This window comes from Takifugu flavidus, chromosome 20, assembly GCF_003711565.1.
Source record: "Takifugu flavidus isolate HTHZ2018 chromosome 20, ASM371156v2, whole genome shotgun sequence".
Classification (NCBI taxonomy): Eukaryota; Metazoa; Chordata; class Actinopteri; order Tetraodontiformes; family Tetraodontidae; genus Takifugu; species Takifugu flavidus.
The window spans coordinates 3,417,253-3,436,899 of record NC_079539.1 but is presented as its reverse complement, the minus strand read 5'-3'; the positions used below and the strand labels follow the sequence as shown (position 1 = coordinate 3,436,899).

Sequence of the window (19,647 nt, the reverse complement as noted above, 5' to 3'; positions counted from 1 at the left end):
GCTGTGAATCTGGTCCAATTCATCCAAATGATCCTGTTTATGCAGATCGGAGCGCCCAGTGCCAGACCGGTGCTGCTTTGATAAACACCGCCACCATGTGGCTGTAGGCTGCTATTACATCCTCATCCTGCAGAGCGTAGTTATGAACGCGTTCAGAAGCAATTTTTTTTAATTGTGTTAATACAATAAATAAACAAATCCCAAACTACTTAACATGCAACTGAAGGGGGAAACCAGACAATCTTAAAATTACAGCAAACTTCAGAGTGGAAAAACACTGTACAAAATATACAAACACCCGGAGTTTTCCTTCAATTAAGTCATTAAGTTGCTGATAAAAAGATTGATTTCACTTTCAGTGTTTCTACCAAAAACCCTGTTGATTACTTAGCGCAGCTCCAACCTACGGCTTTCAGTGCAGTCCAGGAAACCTCGTTTACCAGCAGTCTGAATATCTATGCTTCAAAATAGACATGCAGCAATCCCAACAAGGCAGAGCTCAGCAACCTCACAACAAAACCACAGCTTTGCTATCAAAAACACGAGTCACTGAGGATTCAAACATTCAGACTAGAAGAAATACATTAGACCAGGTTTACACTGCTGCACCTCTTTGTTGCTGGAGTAGGAAACTATGAAAACGCAGGTAGTCGCCAGAGCTTCCTGGACATTAATAACGGGCCAATTAAACTCTTCACGCAAGCAAAGAGTGGATCCTGAGTTAATCTGAGGTCAATCTCCCGATGATGAGGAAAGCTGAAGCCAAGAGAAGACCTCTTAATGGTATCTAACTCTGTGTGTGTCCGTGAGGACCTCAGGAGATGCTCCAGATTAAGAATCTAGTTACCAGATTTAAAGTGCAACTTGACACAACTTAACAATGGACATTGAGACTTATAGGCAGAGGATTTCCAAGAAATTACTTTAAGGCAAACTACTGATTGGTAATTTGCCTAGAAAGAGGTATCGATTAATGGCTTTAACTGCTCCATTTAGAAAATTTAACATTTTTACGAGACAAAATGAGAGAAGAAAAGAGGGATGCACCAGTTCCAGTGTTGAATACCAGATAAATACATAAAATGCTGCTAGCGTGGCTAAAATCAACAATGGATGGAGCCTATAGGAAAACAATGCGAATACATTTCCTTATCAATATATAGGGAATTTAAAACCATTCATAAGTGACAGATGTATTTTATCCTTCACATTTAAGAAACAGAAATATGAATCATTATAGGGAATACGAATCACACATCAGAGGAGAGTGGAGTAAGGCAGTGGGCGAGAATGCACGGCATTCATTTTAACCATATCACGTCACTCCACCAGGGGGCAGCAGCGCGAAGCGACAAAACGAGAAGGGTTATGATATGACAGAGTGAGAAATAAATTAATTTTAAGAAGAAAACAACCTAAACTCACAAAGGTGTTAAGAATGCTGAGGGTAGGAAATGCCCAGACACTAGAGTTATATTTGTAAGTTACATTAGGCCCCCTGCAGGCAAAAAAGAGGCACAGAGAAACAGAGTAAATTGTAGCGGAAGCAGGATCGCAGCTTAGGTGACGCAACATAGCTAAGCCTTGATGGAAATGAGGAGGAAAACTTTAGATGATTGGACGGCCTCTTTCACGACAGCAGGGTCTGAAGACACAGGGACTGTTCTCAAACCGGTAGTTCAACAGGAAGGTGGACGATCAGAAACGGCTGGATGGAGCCGATCAGGGTTGCTCCTTAAAGGCCCCCTGAGCGGCTCTGGAGGCGGCATTAGCGGCGGCAGCCTGCACCGTCTTGTTGGACATGACGCCGGAGGCAAACTCCTGCTGGGCCCTCTCAAAGCTGGCGCCCGTGGTGCGGTAGAGCGCGTGGATCTAATCGGGACGTGGAGGTGGGAAAGGAGGTCAAACGAGGGCATCTTTTCAAACAACAATGGCTGGTTGTACCTTCTTGAACATGATCAGGGACATGGTGGCCAGGGAGGTGAAGAGAACGGCGACGATGATCATAATCACGCCCACTGGGACGTTTTTATTCAGGCAGGTCAGAGCCGAGATCCACCCACTGTGGAGGAGAAGCGGAAGTTTGACACTGTTGGACGGCTAAACTCCGAGTTCAGTTGGAAACAAACCCGCTTCCTGATCCATGTTGAATCCCCTCACCTGGTGCCCCAGCTTGTGATGCCGATACACTGGATCACGTAGATGCCGAACTGACAGATGTACACGAAGAAGAACAAAAAGAACCTGAAGGAGCTGTCACTCCTGCCCGCAGAGACGAAGAAACAAGCAGGTGAACAACAGAGAGGTGGGGGCAGCAATGTCAGGCGCGTCCGAGGTGTACCTGAACGCTCCATAAAGCGGCCGGTACCAGCAGACGTAGGAACACGGCGTGAAGAGCATGAACCAGAGGATGGACAGACCGAAGTCCACGCCGCGGGAGACGTCCACGAAGAACCAGGCCATGCAGCCCACTAGGTTAGCCAGCAGGGTCCCGGTATGACCTGCAGCAGAGGGACGGAGACAGAAGGACTTCAGCAAATGAGTGACAGCACCTCTGAAAACACACGTCCAGAAATATGTTACACATTATTTGTGTGCGTGGGAATTTGTTCACGCGGAAAATCTGAAACAGCCCCCAGCCCCTCCCTGTACATCAGGAAACTCTCCATTTCTCCTCATGGTTTCAACCGTAGCAGAAGTCTGGAGGCAGATTTCACAGCCCGATGTGAAATACGGCGTCGGGCTGCTATTTTACAGCTGAAGGCAGCGAGAAAAAAAAAAAAAAGTCTGCTTTTAGGTGCTCAAGGATGTAAAAGCATGAAGGGAATGTGTGAGGGAGAGACAGGTCTGTATCTCCAGAAATCTCTGAGCGATCATCTGACCCCGGCCCTCCATTGGGCCACATGACTGCACCATGTGCCTCCGTCATGAGGCCTTTCAGTCCCTCAAAAACGCAGGAAATCTGAAACGGTTTTACAGACATGAGCACTGAGCAGTTTCTGCCGCCTGCGTTGTATTAAAAGACATTTATGAGCAACAGAAAACAAAAAGAATCCAACAGGGAGGATTTCATTTATCCCCTCCTGGAATTCTGAGGGAATTCTGACATTGAGGTCAGATCTCTCTGAATTCCCCCCCCCCCGGAGCTCCTTCGGAGTCAGCAAACCGCTTAGTTTCACCTCATAAGCCACTAAAGTCCTAATTCCACGACTTCAAGAGCTAGTTCCTCGTTCCCGATGAGGACAGGAGCAGCCACTCACACATCCACAGGTAATACATGATCTGGACCGTCTTCTGGAACTCCACCGGGATGTCCACCGTGATGTCGTGGTAGAAACAGGGACCCACTGGGAAATTCTCCGGCAGGGGCGGCCAGTTGTTCTTCCTGCCTGGAACAGAAGAGAGCGAGCTGCTCTGAAGCGGACGCCTCGCCACCCCTGACCCGCCTCGGCGGCCCGCCGCTCACCTCCCGACGCGCTCAGCGTCTGCATCTCCCTCTCCCGGCGGTCCAGCTCGGCCGCCTTCCTCTCCAGCTCCTCCTGCCTCCTCAGCAGCTCGGCGGCTCCCTGCGGCTGCTCCTGCGCGCGTTCAAACACTCGAGTCAACACACCGACAAAGCACAACAGGCGCCGCATTCGGCGCAGGCGTAGGCGCGGCCACCTTGGTCTGCGAGTACGCGGGAGGCTCCTCGGTGGGCTTCATGATGGCGGGCTGCGTGCTGACGGCAGGCGCTGCAGCTCTGGGCGCCTGTGGACAGACAAGAGAGGGTTGACGTACACTCGTCATACACATCAGAAATATGGACGATAAGATGACAAGAACTGACCGTTTGGGCATCCGTGAAAGGGTTATACTCCTCCAACCCCGGGGGAGCCGCCTGTCTGGCCTGTGTCACCGCTGGATCCTGGGAAAACATTCAAAAAAAATCCCTGCTCAGAGCAGCATCTGTATGTGTCAGTCTGGAATATTACTGGAACACGACGGCCCTGGTGACCTTCACCAAGGCAGCAGAAGAGGTCCCGCTAGCACGATGTCAGTGCAAAACCCTCCATTATTGTGTTGAATCAAAGCCTCTTTATTTAAATTGCAACAGGCCTGTAATTTAATCCTGGCAAAGACAGGATGATTCCAATAATTTTCACAGGAAGATGCTATAAATATCCACATCCGCAGAGAAATGTTTCTGAAAGAAAAATGCTAAAAAAAAGAAAGAAAGAGGGCACAATTTGTCTCACAAACAAGCGTGGGGGTCCTTGTAACCATTTACAAATGAAGCAAACTTAAAAAATAGCTCCAGAGGGACAGAAAAGTCTCCCCCCCAGCAACATCTGCGTGCTCGCCGTCCTTCCACTTCCTGGAGAGCGTCGCCACTACCTCACCTTGACCGACCCTTACCATCAGCTGTCGTCGCTCACCACCAGATTTCATTCAAGATTAGCATCCAGGCGCCGGATCCCTGCGTTCCTCCCCAAGTCTAAGTCACTCTGGTCTTCTCCCCGCGCCCGCCTCTCAGTTTCTGGGGGGGGGGGGGGGGTTCTCTCCCCAACGCCGCACACATGCTGCAGGACCCGTCGCCAGACCAGGCTCATGAATATTTCATGGAATGTTGTGTTGAAAGTTTAATGTTGCCCCGCTGCACAGCCAAAGCAGCACCAGATCTCATTATGAGACGCACGGCTAAAAGATTTTTGTTTTTTAAAAAAATCACAGTGGAAAACCGGCATGCGTCCGACACCCTGAAACACGACACCACGGCTCGTTTGATAAGGAACGAGCTAACGAACTGCCACCTGCTCCAGCAGCGAAACAGAAACTAGAGCTAGCTGGAGCCTTCATGGCCTTCTACACCAGCCTAACTCGACTACATGTGGGGCTGTTGAAGGATAAAGTGTATCCAGCAAATATGTAAAGCTTAGTTTGGTACATTTGGTCTCTTAACTGTTGCCAGGGAGCACTAATTGTGTATGAATATAGCATTAGAGCACAAATCTGACACTGGTAGATGAAAGGAGGGGCAGAGTTTTAGCAGAAAACCCAGCAGAAGGGATCCGAACGCCACATGGTGCCAAAAACAAGCACCATATGACTTCATCAAGTATTGAAGAAACCTCCGGGAGGCAGACAGCGCGTTCCTCAGGCTGCAAAAATATGAGCCAGAACGCCAGAGGCCTGGCAGGACGTCAGGATGTCACCGGTCAGGTCGGCGTGTTAACGCGGCTTCATGAATTTTTCACACTGAGCAACGCAGCATCGAGGAAACGTCCGGAAATACCGTTCGGTGCGAGGGAGCCGTAAACACTTTGGGTGGCTGTGAACTTCTGATGTCACTCACCAGTTCTATGCACGTTCTGCTCTTTCTCCCCCACTTTTTATGTCACCAAATATCAAAATGACTGCTTTCACCACCCCTCACTGTCACCTTTGATAGTTCACACACTCACAAGATCAGGTCAGTCGTGAGTATCTTGTGTTTTGAAAATACGAGTCTTTCTTTTGGGGTCAAAATGATGAACGCCCGGGATGAACTTTTCAAACTACCGTTGGGATCCAGAAAGGGCGACAAAGTCTGTCTGAACTTCCCGATGCATGGTCCAGATTTAGGAAACAGCTGAAGGTTGGAGGTGAGAGGCTGAGATCTGTGGCACCAACAACAGCCAAGCTGCTGTCAGACAGGGAGGGGGAGCTTTAAACTGGTTAATCTTTCACTTTTAAACCATGAAACTAGAAAATAGTCACTGGTTTTCCTCGCAATTCTTCTGGAAAATCTGCACTCTCGATTAAATTTCCCCCCGTTTTAACAGAGTCTCTCCTCTAAAAGATGTAAATTACTTTTATGACAACGAAGCTCATTTTAAGTAGACTTAGAAAAATGAAGTTAGAGGGAATTATTTAAACTAACAGCTGACATATACTCAACACTTTAAATCACGTTGATACGGATATGTAACAGAGTAATATAATCTCTAGATTAGGTCCGTGAGTGGATCTAATTGGAGTTATATGATGAAATACCAGGTAATTAACATGCGGTTTTTTATAACCAAAATAACAAACGCCTCTTACCAGGAAGACAAACACAACTTTAACCCTACCCAAGTCCCATCCTGGTGAAGTTGTGCACCAATATTGACAGACTTCAAACGAAGCAAAGCAAAGCTTCATTTTAAAGTTGCAGATTGTAAACACTGCGCTTAAAAAGCTTTCTTGTACCAAATGCCCAGTGCCTCAGTAACGTTAGATCACGTATGTGAACAACGCTAACGCTAGCAGCTAAAGTTGCTAGCAGCGTTACCTGGAAAGGCTGGCTGAACGCAGGGTCCGCGAAAGGGTTGCTGTCGATTTCTGACATTTTCCTGTGATTTAAGTCGCTTTTTTGCCTGGATTATGACTGAATTCCAGTTTCAGCCAAATGTAGAGCGAGCCACCTGTGAAATACCGTCGGACGTAAGTTGACACTGACGGAGGTGAAGTCCAGTCTTGATAGTTCTCAAAGATCGTATCGACGTGTAGATAGTTCACCAGTGGTGGTCACACGCGACGCAAAATAATTCAAGCGGAAATGAATGTACGTCATATCCTTTAAATTTATTTAAGCGAATTTACAAATTGCTTTGATCACATCAATTGTAGTGCCAATTAAACTCACTTTCCAGTCAATTGTACATATTACTAACCAAAGTTTGATATGATTTTTCATATTAACGCCATTAAAATGGACAGGAGATAATTGTTTTGTGAATTGACAGAAATAAAATATACAAACAAAATAATGTAGACAAAAATAATATAAATATTTGATTTTAAATACTACTCTCAACTCTAAAGTTACCGTAATTTTAGCAGCACAAGAGCTCGAGGTGTTTTGACCATAGTTCTACAATTTCTAGTCTAAAAAGATGGTCTGCCTAACGACGACTATAATTCTAGTTTGTATAGATCTACGTGCTGGAGGTCTGTCATGTGACACCGCCTTGTCCACCTCACGCTTCCGCTTCTGCGTGTAAAAACTTGTGCGAAATCTCTGAGAAGTTTTTCTCTGCTGGAAAGTTTTCTCGCTAAGTGACACATTCCGAAAGCGAAGACCTGTTTCTCCATCGCAAGACCCCAATATAAACGTATTAAGTGTACACGTCGTCTAACGGTGACTATGTCGACGGGCGTCTCGTACAATGACCAAGGGGGAGCGGAGGCTGCCGTGGAAGCGGCTCAGGAGAGCACCCCGACCTCCAGCAGCACCGGAGCTGCCTTTGGACTGTTCAGCACCGACTTCAAAAAGTAAGTCAGCTGCAGGAATTATTGACGCTGAAGTTGTCCCAAAGTCTGGCGGTTCGAGGGAACTCTTGAGTTGCTGGCTGGAAAAGAGGCCAGCTGAGTCCAGCATCATCAACAAGCTAGGCGGTGATGGCGACTGTTAGCTCTGCAACTCTGGATCTATCCCATGGTTACAGCACCTGCTTATGTTTAACGGTACAGAGCCAGGGAAAGTGAAGCCAGTAGAGTTTAATTCCTTGGTAACATTGAGTAGTATGCTGTGAAAAATTCTATCATGAGGTTATAGTATTTGCTTATAGTATTTAGAAAACGTGAAAATGAAATGTTACTGTCAGTGTTTGGGCTCATGTGTTCCTATATAGAAACAGATGAGTCCCACTATCATTGGAGCTGCTGTGTTCATTTGCAAACCGCCTGTATTGTCTTCAGCAGGACCAGATAGGAAAAAAAGATCTATAATGACAGAACTTTTTTTAAACCGAGGCAGTATGTAGTTCTATATTGCCGTGCAAGGTCACCAAATATAACATAATTCATCTCCATTATCACCACTTCACTAAAACTCACAGTATTGTCAATATTTGTTTGTTTGTTTTACATTTTTAGTATTCCCTGTTTCATCCCAGTGGACACTAGGGGGCGGTATAACCCAACACAGCTCCTGAGCTCCTCTGGATTAAAACTCCACAATGAAGATTTAAGACAAAACAGGGTTTAAGAATTTTTATATATCTGTGCTAATGCTTTTGTTTAAAAAATCCTAAAATTAGGCAGACCTTTTGGACCCTGGTCTTCAGTTTTATCTCGAAGCAGTGTTTATTCATTGATTTATCGTCCCTCCCTTTACTTTAACTTGTGATAGGATGTCCTTAAGTCTAAGTGTCAAACGAGTTAACTTCTAAGCTGCCTCACATGACCATCTACCCAGTGAGGGAGGCTGTGTCATATGTCTGCCTCTGGAAACCAGGCTGACTTGCCAGGGAGAGAATTAATGTGTGTGAATGATGCTTTTGTGTGCAGATGCATGACCCAAATCACAATGATCTGGGCTCTCACACTGGTGCATCGGGCAGACTTTCTTCCTCTCCAGCTGTGCTGTGTGATTGGTTATTAGAGCTTATTTCAGTGTTTTTCAGTTGAAAAATGCCCAACATGTGTCACGTGCGGCTATCCTGCTGTGTTACACGGGTCGTCTACAGATCAGGGGTGTGATTTTATTATGTGAATATTTGGATTTCAGTCATGAGGATTTTTAGAAGACGCAAAAAATCTGAGTCTGCACCCTCATGATGTTGCAAATCGCAGTTTTTCAATGCATTTTATGGTAATCGTACCACAAAATGACTGATCGCCATCATTACATCTGCTCAACATGGGCAGATATCTTAAGACACAAATCCAAGTATTATTTTTTTGAAAAAGACTTTTTCCATTAAACTGCAGCAGCATTTTGTGGACAAATTACAACAATCAAACTAAGTTGTGAACAGGAAATAAGCTCATTAGTATTTTTTGGTGAATTATCCCTTTAATATAATTGAAGAGGAATGTATTTAACCTTTACCTTTGATTAAAATAAAATCCACTTATCATGATCTGGATAAATATCCAAAAGTGGATTTTTTGTACATTCTATTGCAGGAGCCAATGCTGTTAAGTAATGTTGCAAAATACATGAATTTTAGTAATTATTAGCCATTACCGATATTATTTAATTATTCAACTTGGTAGAAGAGAATCAGAAAATCCACCGGTAAGAAGTACATTAGTTTACCTGTAATTGTTTTAGTTGTTTTAGGAGTCCAGATATATCTGACATATAGATCTGATGTCACCAACTAATTTTTGTAATCCCTAAAATGTATTAAGATAATTTAATAAATGTGTGTGTTTAATAAATGTGGACTATTTGTGCCTAAATATTTAGTAGGATGTTCAGTGAACATCATTAGAAATGTCAGATGTCATAATGTAAAGATCTAAAAATGAATCATAAAAAGAGAGGTCACCCAGGTGTTAAATGGTGCTGCTGCCACTGGAATACACCCCCCCCCCCAATTATTTCCCAAATGGTTTATTAATAAGATTTTTTTTGTTGTATCTGCAGGTTGTGCAATATAGTATTTGTTAACCAGTTGTCTCATGAATTTCACAACAGGCTTTTCATACCTTATTGTCTCCCTGTGTGGGACCAAATTCCTCCAAACGGCATCCTGTTTGAAAATAAAGTATATTTAAGTACAAATTAAGTATACCAGGCGGGCAGAAATTCAAGGAATCATGTTTTGCACATTCCAGAATTGTTCTGGAAGTGCACTGGCCGCCTTAATTTCCCGAATTTGTCCATGTATGCTTATCTTTGTTATCCAAATTTGGCTGTGAGTGTTTTGCTGAAGTTAATTATTTTGCTGTGGAAGTGCTGGAAAGTGGTGCCGTGTTTACCCTCCAGTGTAGATAAGGCCCTCCTTTTCCCCCAGAGGGAAGTGACTGTAGTCACAGAGCAGAGTCCCGAATATCCACGAGACAGGTGAGATGTTTTTGGCTTCCAGAGGAAAGTTTTCACATTTAAAAAGTGAGGAGAGGGAACAATAGCGGGCCACAGATGGTCACTTTAGAAGGTATGTGCTGACCAGGGTGACAGCGAGAATAGCTGGTCATTACCAAGCTGATGGATCATCTTGTGACTTTTTTGCGCAAGAGAGGAAGACAAGAGAAGTGCACGAGTGGAGCCTGTGGTGGTGATCCACTCTTTCTGGATCTGCAACTAAGAACAAGTTAAGGAGAGAACTGTAAATAGAGCCGGGGAACGCCGCCCGGAGGAAAAGAATTAGCGCAGTACAGTCAGTTGGAGTTTTATTTATTTATTATTTTTGGCGGGGGGCTCCTTGTTCCCGCGCTAGAAAGCGGGCATGGACGTCGGCTTTTCCTATAACCACGCAGCAGGAGCAGTGAGGACGGCGCTGGTGTCTGCTGAGAACCTCCATCTCAGCCTGAAGTCTGGGCTCAGTCTGGAAGAACAGGCTCTCACACTCTCCCGGAGCCCCAAGGACACACAAAACACTCGGTACCTTTAAAAAGAACACGGTTGAGTTGATTTGAATCTAAGCAGTTTTTCAGGTTTAGGTTTCAGCTCTTCTGAACGAAATGTTTTAAACGGGGTGGGTCTTTAGGTATTTCAGTCTGGGACAAAATAACAGTCAATCGACCATCGGTTTCTGAGAAATTCCACTTTGGGTTCTATTCCCACTCTCTGCTTAGTCCATGGAAACACACTGTTACTGGAATGATACCAGTTTGTGCCGGTGTTACTGCTGGGAATGAGCGTTGCCGTGGAAGCACGGGGCAGGTTTGGCCGAAATGGAGGCGACGATGCCGAGGTGGTGGTGGTGTTTTACTGGTTTTCTGCCTCATGTGTCTTGGTTTCGGGATCAGGCGTAACCCTGACTTGTCTCCTTTATCTGTGAAGCCGACACAGATGCGACAGACGCGAAACGTTCCCAGCCGCACTGGTCAAGCAGCAGCTGGTTGCCGACGCCGTCCCTGTAGGGTGTTTTCTTCTCATATTGACCACATCGAGTGTCAGTAACAGTGTTGTTAATCCGCAGGAATGAAGATCTCAAAGAGATGTTGGAGAGCAACAAGGAGTCGCTCAAACTGGAGGCCATGAAAAGGATCGTCGGGGTGAGCGCACGGCGAGGCTTCTCCCTTCACATCGATCGTTTTCTCAGCAGGTGGATTCAAATTTGCTGCTTGTTTTCAGCTGATCGCCAAAGGGAAAACCGCTTCGGAGCTGTTTCCTGCTGTGGTGAAGAACGTCGCCAGCAAAAACATCGAGGTATGACATCACGGGCACATCGGAGCGAAACTGGTTCCCTGTCTGTGATGCGTCCGCATCCTTTGCCACTCACCTCAGGAGTCACAATCACTACTGAGTAAAGGCAGCCTGAAATCCGGCCGAAGCACCCAGATGGGTCCAAAGCAGCGGTACCGTAGTGCGTACCATACGGATCCATAATGTTGGACAGGTTATGAACGGTTCCAAGGCCCCAAACCTGGGAATATTGGTCAAGTGCAGCAGAATAATCAGGTAGCGTGATGTTTGGGGGGTTACCTGAAGTTGTTCAACGTTCCGCGTGAGGCATGCAGCCAGAGCAGCTCGTAGGAGGGTAGGGGAGCAGGTGGGAGCGTGTAATTGGACCAGAGAGCCCACAGTCACGTCTTCTGTCTCCCACTTCAAACCCGCCAGCTGCTGAGGTGGTGCTTTTGTTTCTTTTCTGAGCTCGGCCGCACTCCTCCTCCCCTCTCTGTGATGTGCTATTGATCACTGCTAACTCCTCAACGCTGTATCACGCACATATATCCGTGCAGTTTGTTCCCTTTAAGCGCTGTTTCGCGCAGTTTTATATCATGTAAGGTTGTGTGGGAAAGAAATTACACAAAAAAAGGGTCCTGTTTGACCCTGAGGGTGTTATGGGGACCTTTGATTAGTTTTCATACCAATTCAAGATAATATTCGCCTGTTTTTTGCAGAGAGCCGATCTTTGAGGACAGATGGGTTGTGTCCCCTTTTTATGGTGAATAATGTGACTAATTTCAGCAGTAATGACCAGAATGATGATTGAGAACTGAGGTAGACTGCAGCAGGTCGATACTCGCTGCATTCTGGAGCTGATTAGTAATTAAGCGCTTAGTGACTGTACTTAAAATATAACCTTACCCCTGACCTCAACCGTCTCTTGGCTCCAAAATGAAATTATAAATAGTTCCTGGAGTAAATTGTCATTTTTCACCTCAACATTTTTTTCCTCAAAGGGCAAAATTGGCTCTTTTTTTCTTTAGCTGCTGAGGGGAACTGAGGAGCCACCTTTAGCCTCCAGCAAACCTTCTCAAGTGGCAGCACACATTTTTATTTTAGGCCTTCCTTTGAGAAAATGAAAAACATGGAAGCTCAATTCAAAGGAAACTTTCTGAGAGGAAAAAGATGGTGTAGCCTTGCTGTCCGCCTGAATCAACATAAGATCTTGCTGGCGCTGAGTGACCGGAAGCTCTGTGGTAGAACTAATAAACTCACATATTCTGCTGAAGCTCTAAAGAACCAAGCACCCTTTGTTCATTGATTAGGGTTTATTTAAAGTCATTTTATTCAGAACACATGCATGTTGTGTTTTTCTGCCTTTTTTAGCATATTTCCAGTGCTACATGGGTTTCAGTGTGTGTTTTCTTTTTTGATTCCTTGCAGCTAAAGAAGCTGGTGTATGTGTATCTGGTGAGGTATGCAGAAGAACAGCAGGACCTGGCCTTGCTCTCCATCAGCACCTTCCAGCGGGCTCTTAAGGTAGCATATCGTACATAAACACACTCAGCCATTCATTTGGGATATTATTTGTTTTAAAAATCAGTGTGTGTTATACTCTGCACGTTTTGTTGCTCTAAATCTTTTTTGTTGTCGTACCCACCCCATGTTCTTGTAACAGGACCCCAACCAGTTCATCCGGGCGAGTGCCCTACGGGTTTTGTCCAGCATTCGTGTTCACATAATCGTCCCCATCATGATGCTCGCCATCAAGGAGGCATCGGCTGATCTGTCTCCATACGTCAGGAAGACGGCCGCTCACGCTATCCAGAAGCTCTTCAGGTACACTCTAGCCTGTTTGTTCTTCCTGTAATAGACGAGGGGAACTACAATACCGGTGAATTCCACTGAAATTTGTTACATGTTGTTATACCAGTTGATACTCTAGATTAAAGAATGAGTGAAAATCCTGAGATGGGATGATCTGATAGTATACAAAATTCTCTGTCACTGGAAAATATCTGTCCTGAAGCATTGTGAACACTGACATTATTCTGAGGACAGAGTAGTATAATTTAATTTGTAAGCCCATCAAGTTTTAACGTTATACGAATAATTTCAAATCCTTAATCGCCAATTTCACCATCTCTCCTCTTCAGCCTGGATCCAGATCAGAAGGAGCAGCTAATTGAAGTGATAGAGAAATTACTGAAGGACAAAAGCACAGTAAGTACAGCTTGAGTTCTGCGTAGGGCAGCTCTTGCGTTGTCGACCACTGGGGGGCGCCCCAGTCAAGCGTTTCCCCCCAGCTCTGCATCACACAGCTCATTCGGTAGTGCCACGGTTTGTTAACACCCACTTAAACCCACACATCTTCAGATGCTCCTTGTTAAGTGTCCATTTGGAAGGAATGTACGCACTGATGCTTGTGTCAGCTTAATTTTCTAAAAGGCCAAATTCTCTCGCTTTTCCGCAACATCGACCGTAAGTGAGTCAAATTCTTAAATCCCGCATTTAGGCCAGCTACATAGAGAATACCCACAGCTGAGTAGAAGACAGGCACATCATGTTCATTTGAGGGGATCAGAGTGAATGATAAGTTTGCTTTCGTTCCACTCTCAAATATTGTGAGTTCAGCGACAAACTAGAGATAATGTTGCGTTTGTAAGGGTCAGCCCTGCACGCTGGCTGTAATTTTGTATTCACACCATATATACCTATCATTATGCAAAGAAAACAAAGCAGTTCAGGCCAAGAGGGGAATGAAAAGCCCAGTACCAGATGCATAGAATATTTAGCCCTGGACGCTAACGAAGACAGATGACTCGGAGCCTGCAGTGTGAAGCTGGGGGACAGACGGAGAGGGCACTGTCATCACACAGATGCACATGAGTTCGAGGAACATGCTCAAAAAACCTGAACACAGTGGCGACTAAACAACCATCAAGCGAGACGCAATGCACAATTTTACAACAAACCCAGCATCTAAATAGCTTTCAGGTGAAGTGGCCAATCACCAAACAGTCTGCTGTTCGGTTTGTAACCTTTCTTTCTGTCTCCTTCCCACCCCCAGGCTGAAGGCAACAAGCCTTTCAGACAGGTTTAACACACTGCCTGATATTAATTAAGTCATTTAAAAGGGGATATGTTGGCCAATGCTATTTAGGTGGTGCTGCCATGCTGTCTGTTGAAGGAGGAAACATTTGGTGGTAGTTTGGTGCTGTGACAGTGTCCAGGCCTCCTGACATTTACCTTTACCCATGTGGCTGTTTGTTTAAATGGCTGTGACACATAGTTTGGGGGGAAGGGGGGGGCTTTTATGCAATATGGCTTAAAGAGGAAATGGGAAGGCCTGATGACAGAGACAACATAAGAGTTTGTGCAGCTGTTTTACTGTGATGGATCTATTATCCCTCTATTACAAGATAAATGATCGATCCCCCCTGTCCTCCCTGCTCGTGCACCTTCTGCAAAATTGAAATGAGAACAGAAAGGAGGGGCAGGGAACAGCATGGTGGGTACTATGATCAGGAGCTAGGTGAGGTGCCCATTAATTTAAGCAGAAAGAGAGGGAGGAGGAAGAGAGCAAGAGGGACGGGAGGATAGGCCGACCCCACACTGGGCCATCAATCAAAAAGGTGCGTGTTGTCTCTGGCGTGATGACCCAGCACTCTCTGCCTCTGTGGCACTCTAATTAGAATTCATAGCAAAATAGATGCAAGGAAACGGTTTGGGCCCTTCATAATTTTATAGGAAATTTATTGTTATTAGAAGAACCATTTGCTTAGTGTGATTTTTCCATTACCGGCTTGTCACACAGGGTAGATAATATGGTGGAGGAAGGGGAGGGAGGTGTATGAACTCCATAGATTGGGGTGTCAGATTTGTTGATGGTGCATGTAGTTTACCTTGGAGCTGTGTCTAATGGGGGAAGTTGGTAGCGAATGCACAAAACCCTTGCAGCAGGAGCCACAGGAACAGATCTGCTTGTAATAGCCTTAGAGACAAAAGGCTGAGGAAAAGCACCGAGGGGGAGCGATGCCAAAAAAACACAGCAGCCTGCCCTGAAAATACACACCGCTGTGGAACAGATTGATCTATAACAGCATATGTTGACTCAGACGCGCTCAAACCTCCATTACAATATTTTGTTATATTCTACAGTAAACATTTACTTCATGTTTATTTTTGGATTAAACGAGGACAGAAACTTCAAGAAAGAGAAGTGTTTTTTTCCCTAATGCGTAGTTTGTTTATCAGCACTTAAGGTTTGTGAAAATATGCATTAAAGAGCTTTTTAAAATTGCAGAATATCACAATGATTTTAATTACTTAATAAGATCTTAGCATCTCTATTTACACTCTTATAGTGTCTCGCTGTCTAGAACACACTGTTATATTTGCTAGCTACAGCAGCAAGAGAATTTTATCAACGTCTGTTTACAACTGTGTTCCCAAGCATTGGTGTCTGATATTACTGTATTATCATCACTGTATGAGGTTACTCATCCTCTTACACGCTCTAATCTTAAACATGCACGTACGCGTAGGTGTTTAAAAATAACATTTTTGCCCCACTCACAAATGGTCATGTCCCTCAAATCCCAAGGTAAGATCCCACATAAGTCGGCAATACGCGCACACACGTGCGTGCGCGCGATCAATCAATGCAGGCTCATGACAGTGCTGATGGGTAAATGCACCGGTTTCCCACAGGGCCACCAGGGGCCAGAACACTTTAATTGGCAAGACCAGATTCTTCTCCCTTTCCCTTCTTCTTCTCCGCCCTCGCCTGCCCGTGATAATGCTGTTTGCATATTAATACATCACCGTGTTTCTCACTCAGCCTCACAGTCACTCAGCAGGCAGTGGAATGGATGTGAGGAGGTGGGGGGGGGGCTGGTGGGCTGGTGGTGGGGGGCGTGCTGATGGGGGGCGTGCTGGTGGTGGGGGGCACAGCCAACAGTTTTTGTTTTTTTCCCCCATGTTCTGTAAGAACGTCATTGACTCCATCAACTGCTGCTTCCTCCATTTCAAATTAATGATTGAAAATAAATTGTACTTTTTATTAGAGAAACACTGAAATTTGCGGATTTTTTTTTAGACCGAAATGTGTCTCTTATTTTGATGTAATTGCAAATTTGCTATTTTGTTATATTATAAGTGTAGCAATTGATCTTTTTTCCTGTCTGTGTGTTACAGACTTTGTGAATATAACAAGATCTGCCACAACACAATTAGAATTTGATTTCAAGATTCAAATACAATCGGTAACGGAGGAGGAATGTATATATATATATATATGTGTATACACATATATTCCAGTTCTGCAGCATTTTTATTTCGCCACTGATCAATATCACTGAGCACAACTCTAATATATCTGTGCCACCTCTGTTCGGCTTGCCGTTCAAGTCCAGAGAGCTAGTTGAGACTCTCAGGTCCATTCTCTCATTGTGCTCTGCAGCTGGTGGCCGGCAGCGTGGTCATGGCGTTCGAGGAAGTGTGTCCAGACCGCATCGACCTAATCCACAAGAACTACAGAAAACTCTGTAACCTGTTAGTGGACGTGGAGGAGTGGGGACAGGTGGTCATCATCTCCATGCTGACCCGCTACGCCAGAACGCAGTTCACCAGTCCTTGGAAGGAGGTGTGCAACGTCTTAGTGTGGAAATAATCTTGCACAGTAATTTAAAAAACAAACAAACAATATTTTTGTAGCCAAGTAATAAAAGGGCATCTGACTACATTTACCACTTTGCATCAAGTAGATGGTTAACCTTCGTTCTGTAAATTGTTTCAGGGTGCTGTGCTCGAGGAGAACGATGACAAGACTTTCTACGAGTCTGACTCGGAGGACAAAAAAGAACAGGCCCAGAACAAGCCCTACGTCATGGATCCAGACCACCGACTGTTGCTCAGGAACACCAAACCTCTGCTGCAGAGCAGGAATACAGCTGTGAGTCAGACTGACACTCGCATCGAGTCAATGCACGTCTGAAATAAAGATGATTGACACTTATTCTTAACAACGTATGAGAGTGTAGAGGCATAAACATTGATTAAAGTTTCAAGGTGCTTGTGTCTCAGCTTGAACACTAAAGCTGCACGTAATTTAGTGCAGAGTGCACACTCTCTGTATTATATAACGCTCCTGTACATATATAACGTGGACAGAGAACGCACACACACACGTGTACCTGTCACATTGCACGTCCCGAGATGAGTAAACAAGAGGGTGAGTGCAGATCTCCATCATCCAGGAGACTCAAGGTCTCTGTCAGTGTGCTGCAGCAGGAGGAAAAATCCCCCCCAATGAAAGCGTTGATTAAAATGTGCCATGCTGTGCCTTTTCCTCCAGACAACAGAGTGACATCCTCCATCTTCATAGATGCCTGGACCACTTTCTTTCAGCCAACAATGACAGACACACATCCACCAGCTATTTAAAGCCACCGCTGAAATATTGCTTTGACGGTCTAATGTCAGCGCCTCTGTACTGATGCGTGTGAAGGAATGAAACTTTAGTTTGGTCTTTTGTTGCGGATTTTCCAAGGTGGTTCTGGCCGTCGCTCAGCTCTACTGGCATTTGGCCCCAAAGCATGAAGTCAACGTTGTCTCTAAGTCACTGGTGCGACTCCTGAGAAGCCACAGGTAATACCGAGAACACATAAAGTCTGTTGCCTCTCCTAAAGAGCTGAATCTCAGTGTTGTCTCTGTCTCCGTAACACAGAGAGGTGCAGTACATCGTGCTTCAGAACATAGCCACAATGTCCATTCAGAGGAAGGTGAGTCTCCACTTCGGTGGATGAGCAGTTTAAGTGACATGAACTGAGATTTTTCTTAACGCAATTTCTAAACAAACAGGGGATGTTTGAGCCCTTCATGAAGAGCTTTTATGTGAGATCAACAGACGCCACACACATTAAAACCTTGAAGGTAACGGTTTTTGTGCATCAGCTACCTCAACAGGGAATTCTGAGCTCATAAAATAAAGCTTAAGAATAATTTCTCATCTTTCCTCATGGTGGTAGCTGGAAATCCTGACCAACCTGGCCAGCGAAACAAACATCTCCATTATTCTGAGGGAATTTCAGGTTTGTTTCATGATTGCAGTTAGTTATCATCTGCATTGATGAGAACCCTTTACTTTAAAATTCCCCTTTTATTGTGTGTTTATTGTTCTGGATTTCAGACATATGTGAAGAGTCAGGACAAGGCCTTTGCAGCAGCCACCATTCAGGCCATCGGCAGGTGCGCCACCAACATCTCTGAGGTGACGGACACTTGCCTCAACGGTCTGGTGCTGCTGCTCTCCAACAGAGATGGTAGATCCACCTTTTTGGACCGTAGATAGTTCCAGTGTTTCCTGCACCAGTGCAGCCTAATTGTGTTTGGGCTGAACATGTTTTTGCAGAGACTGTGGTGGCTGAGAGCGTGGTGGTGATTAAGAAGCTGCTTCAGACTCAACCCTCCCAGCACAGTGAGATCATCAAGCACATGGCCAAGCTCTTTGATAACATCACTGTATGCTTCACAATTTCTTTCTCCACTCTTAATTCACACTCCTTCATATCAAGATGGCAATTATATATAAATATCCATGCAACCATTTTGTTTCCGGACAAAAATTGCAGGTTCCCATGGCTCGAGCCAGTATCCTGTGGCTGATGGGGGAGTACTGCGAGAGGGTGCCAAAAATCGCCCCTGATGTTCTTCGTAAGATGGCGAAGACTTTCACAGCAGAGGAAGATATTGTGAAGCTGCAAACGGTCAATCTAGCAGCAAAACTCTACCTGACCAACTCCAAGCAGGTACAAAATAACTCGCAGAGGCAAGAGTTGAATGAAATGGATGTCAAATTAGCATCAAGATGATAAATATTTAAAAATCGGAATCATTTTTTTTGTACTCTGTTATTGGTTAAACCGATGGAGCTCAGAGTGAAATGCTCAGTTTAAATACAGAGATGTTCATGTGACCGGCCAGCGGTAATGAAGCGTCTCCGTGTGCAACTCTGTGCTCATTGGTCTATTTGGTTATATGGGGCAATTTTTGTCTCTTAACTGGGTTCATGAGCCCACTCTCACGGATGGAATGAGAAACACATAAAGGCGATTTCGGCCCATAACAATTTCCGTTTCTCCGTTTAACTTGTTGTATATGATTTATATGCCCACGTATGTTTTTGTAGCAAGTTTTACAGCAAAGTTCAATGTTCTGCTTGATGTAAAGATGCTTTAAATACAGAGCACTCGGTTTAGTGTAGAATCCAACCATCAAAACCTGGTTCATTAAAGGCTAAATTTCTCCTTCTCCTTTTCTGTGGTACAGACAAAACTATTGACGCAGTACATCCTGAACCTGGGCAAGTATGACCAAAGCTATGACATCAGAGATCGAACACGCTTCATAAGACAGCTGATTGTGCCTAACGAGAAGAGCGGCGCCCTCAACAAGTATGCGCGACGCATCCTGCTGGCACCCAAACCAGCTCCTGTGCTCGAGTCTACCTTCAAAGGTATCTCATACATTTTTAATGTCAACCTATTATCCATATTTTCAAACATATTAGCGTCTCT

General features: G+C 44.9%; 2 protein-coding genes across 4 annotated transcripts in view; one reads left to right on the top strand and one right to left on the bottom strand.

The window, feature by feature from the left end:
- Positions 1 to 151: 151 nt before the first annotated feature.
- On the bottom strand, positions 152 to 6,553 carry LOC130517029 (secretory carrier-associated membrane protein 1-like). 2 transcript variants are annotated; one of them, XM_057018579.1, is made up of 9 exons: positions 6,293 to 6,553; positions 3,827 to 3,904; positions 3,661 to 3,747; positions 3,467 to 3,578; positions 3,261 to 3,389; positions 2,342 to 2,501; positions 2,161 to 2,262; positions 1,945 to 2,062; positions 152 to 1,872 (listed from the first exon to the last, which is right to left on the bottom strand). In XM_057018579.1, exons 1-9 carry the CDS (start codon positions 6,347 to 6,349, stop codon positions 1,723 to 1,725), a joined length of 993 nt encoding a protein of 330 aa, XP_056874559.1. In that variant the 5' UTR covers positions 6,350 to 6,553; the 3' UTR covers positions 152 to 1,722. The 2 variants fall into 2 exon arrangements, with proteins under 2 accessions (XP_056874559.1, XP_056874560.1); XM_057018580.1 differs by lacking the exon at positions 6,293 to 6,553 and adding an exon at positions 4,396 to 6,269.
- A 419-nt stretch (positions 6,554 to 6,972) lies between these two features.
- The window catches only part of ap3b1a (adaptor related protein complex 3 subunit beta 1a), a 31,661-nt gene continuing 18,986 nt past the window's right edge, over positions 6,973 to 19,647 (top strand). The window contains exons 1-16 of one of the 2 annotated variants that reach the window (XM_057018578.1): positions 6,973 to 7,275; positions 10,878 to 10,953; positions 11,033 to 11,107; positions 12,512 to 12,607; positions 12,747 to 12,907; positions 13,225 to 13,291; positions 16,533 to 16,715; positions 16,869 to 17,024; positions 17,622 to 17,719; positions 17,799 to 17,853; positions 17,933 to 18,004; positions 18,100 to 18,162; positions 18,261 to 18,393; positions 18,483 to 18,592; positions 18,703 to 18,879; positions 19,400 to 19,586. In XM_057018578.1, coding sequence (XP_056874558.1) covers positions 7,148 to 7,275; positions 10,878 to 10,953; positions 11,033 to 11,107; positions 12,512 to 12,607; positions 12,747 to 12,907; positions 13,225 to 13,291; positions 16,533 to 16,715; positions 16,869 to 17,024; positions 17,622 to 17,719; positions 17,799 to 17,853; positions 17,933 to 18,004; positions 18,100 to 18,162; positions 18,261 to 18,393; positions 18,483 to 18,592; positions 18,703 to 18,879; positions 19,400 to 19,586 — 1,837 coding nt within the window. In that variant the 5' untranslated portion in view covers positions 6,973 to 7,147. Of the gene's footprint in view, positions 7,276 to 9,775; positions 10,337 to 10,877; positions 10,954 to 11,032; positions 11,108 to 12,511; positions 12,608 to 12,746; positions 12,908 to 13,224; positions 13,292 to 16,532; positions 16,716 to 16,868; positions 17,025 to 17,621; positions 17,720 to 17,798; positions 17,854 to 17,932; positions 18,005 to 18,099; positions 18,163 to 18,260; positions 18,394 to 18,482; positions 18,593 to 18,702; positions 18,880 to 19,399; positions 19,587 to 19,647 lie in introns of those variants that run through there. The other variant, XM_057018577.1, reaches the window with a different exon arrangement.

Coding starts and splice junctions, on each gene's coding strand:
- LOC130517029 (XM_057018579.1), bottom strand. CDS start 6,349: ATGTCAGAAATCGACAGCAACCCTTTCGCGGACCCTGCGTTCAGCCAG. Junction 3,905..6,292: donor CGTTCAGCCAGCCTTTCCAG/GTAACGCTGCTA, acceptor ATGTTTTCCCAG/GATCCAGCGGTGACACAGGC. Junction 3,748..3,826: donor CTTTCACGGATGCCCAAACG/GTCAGTTCTTGT, acceptor GTCTGTCCACAG/GCGCCCAGAGCTGCAGCGCC.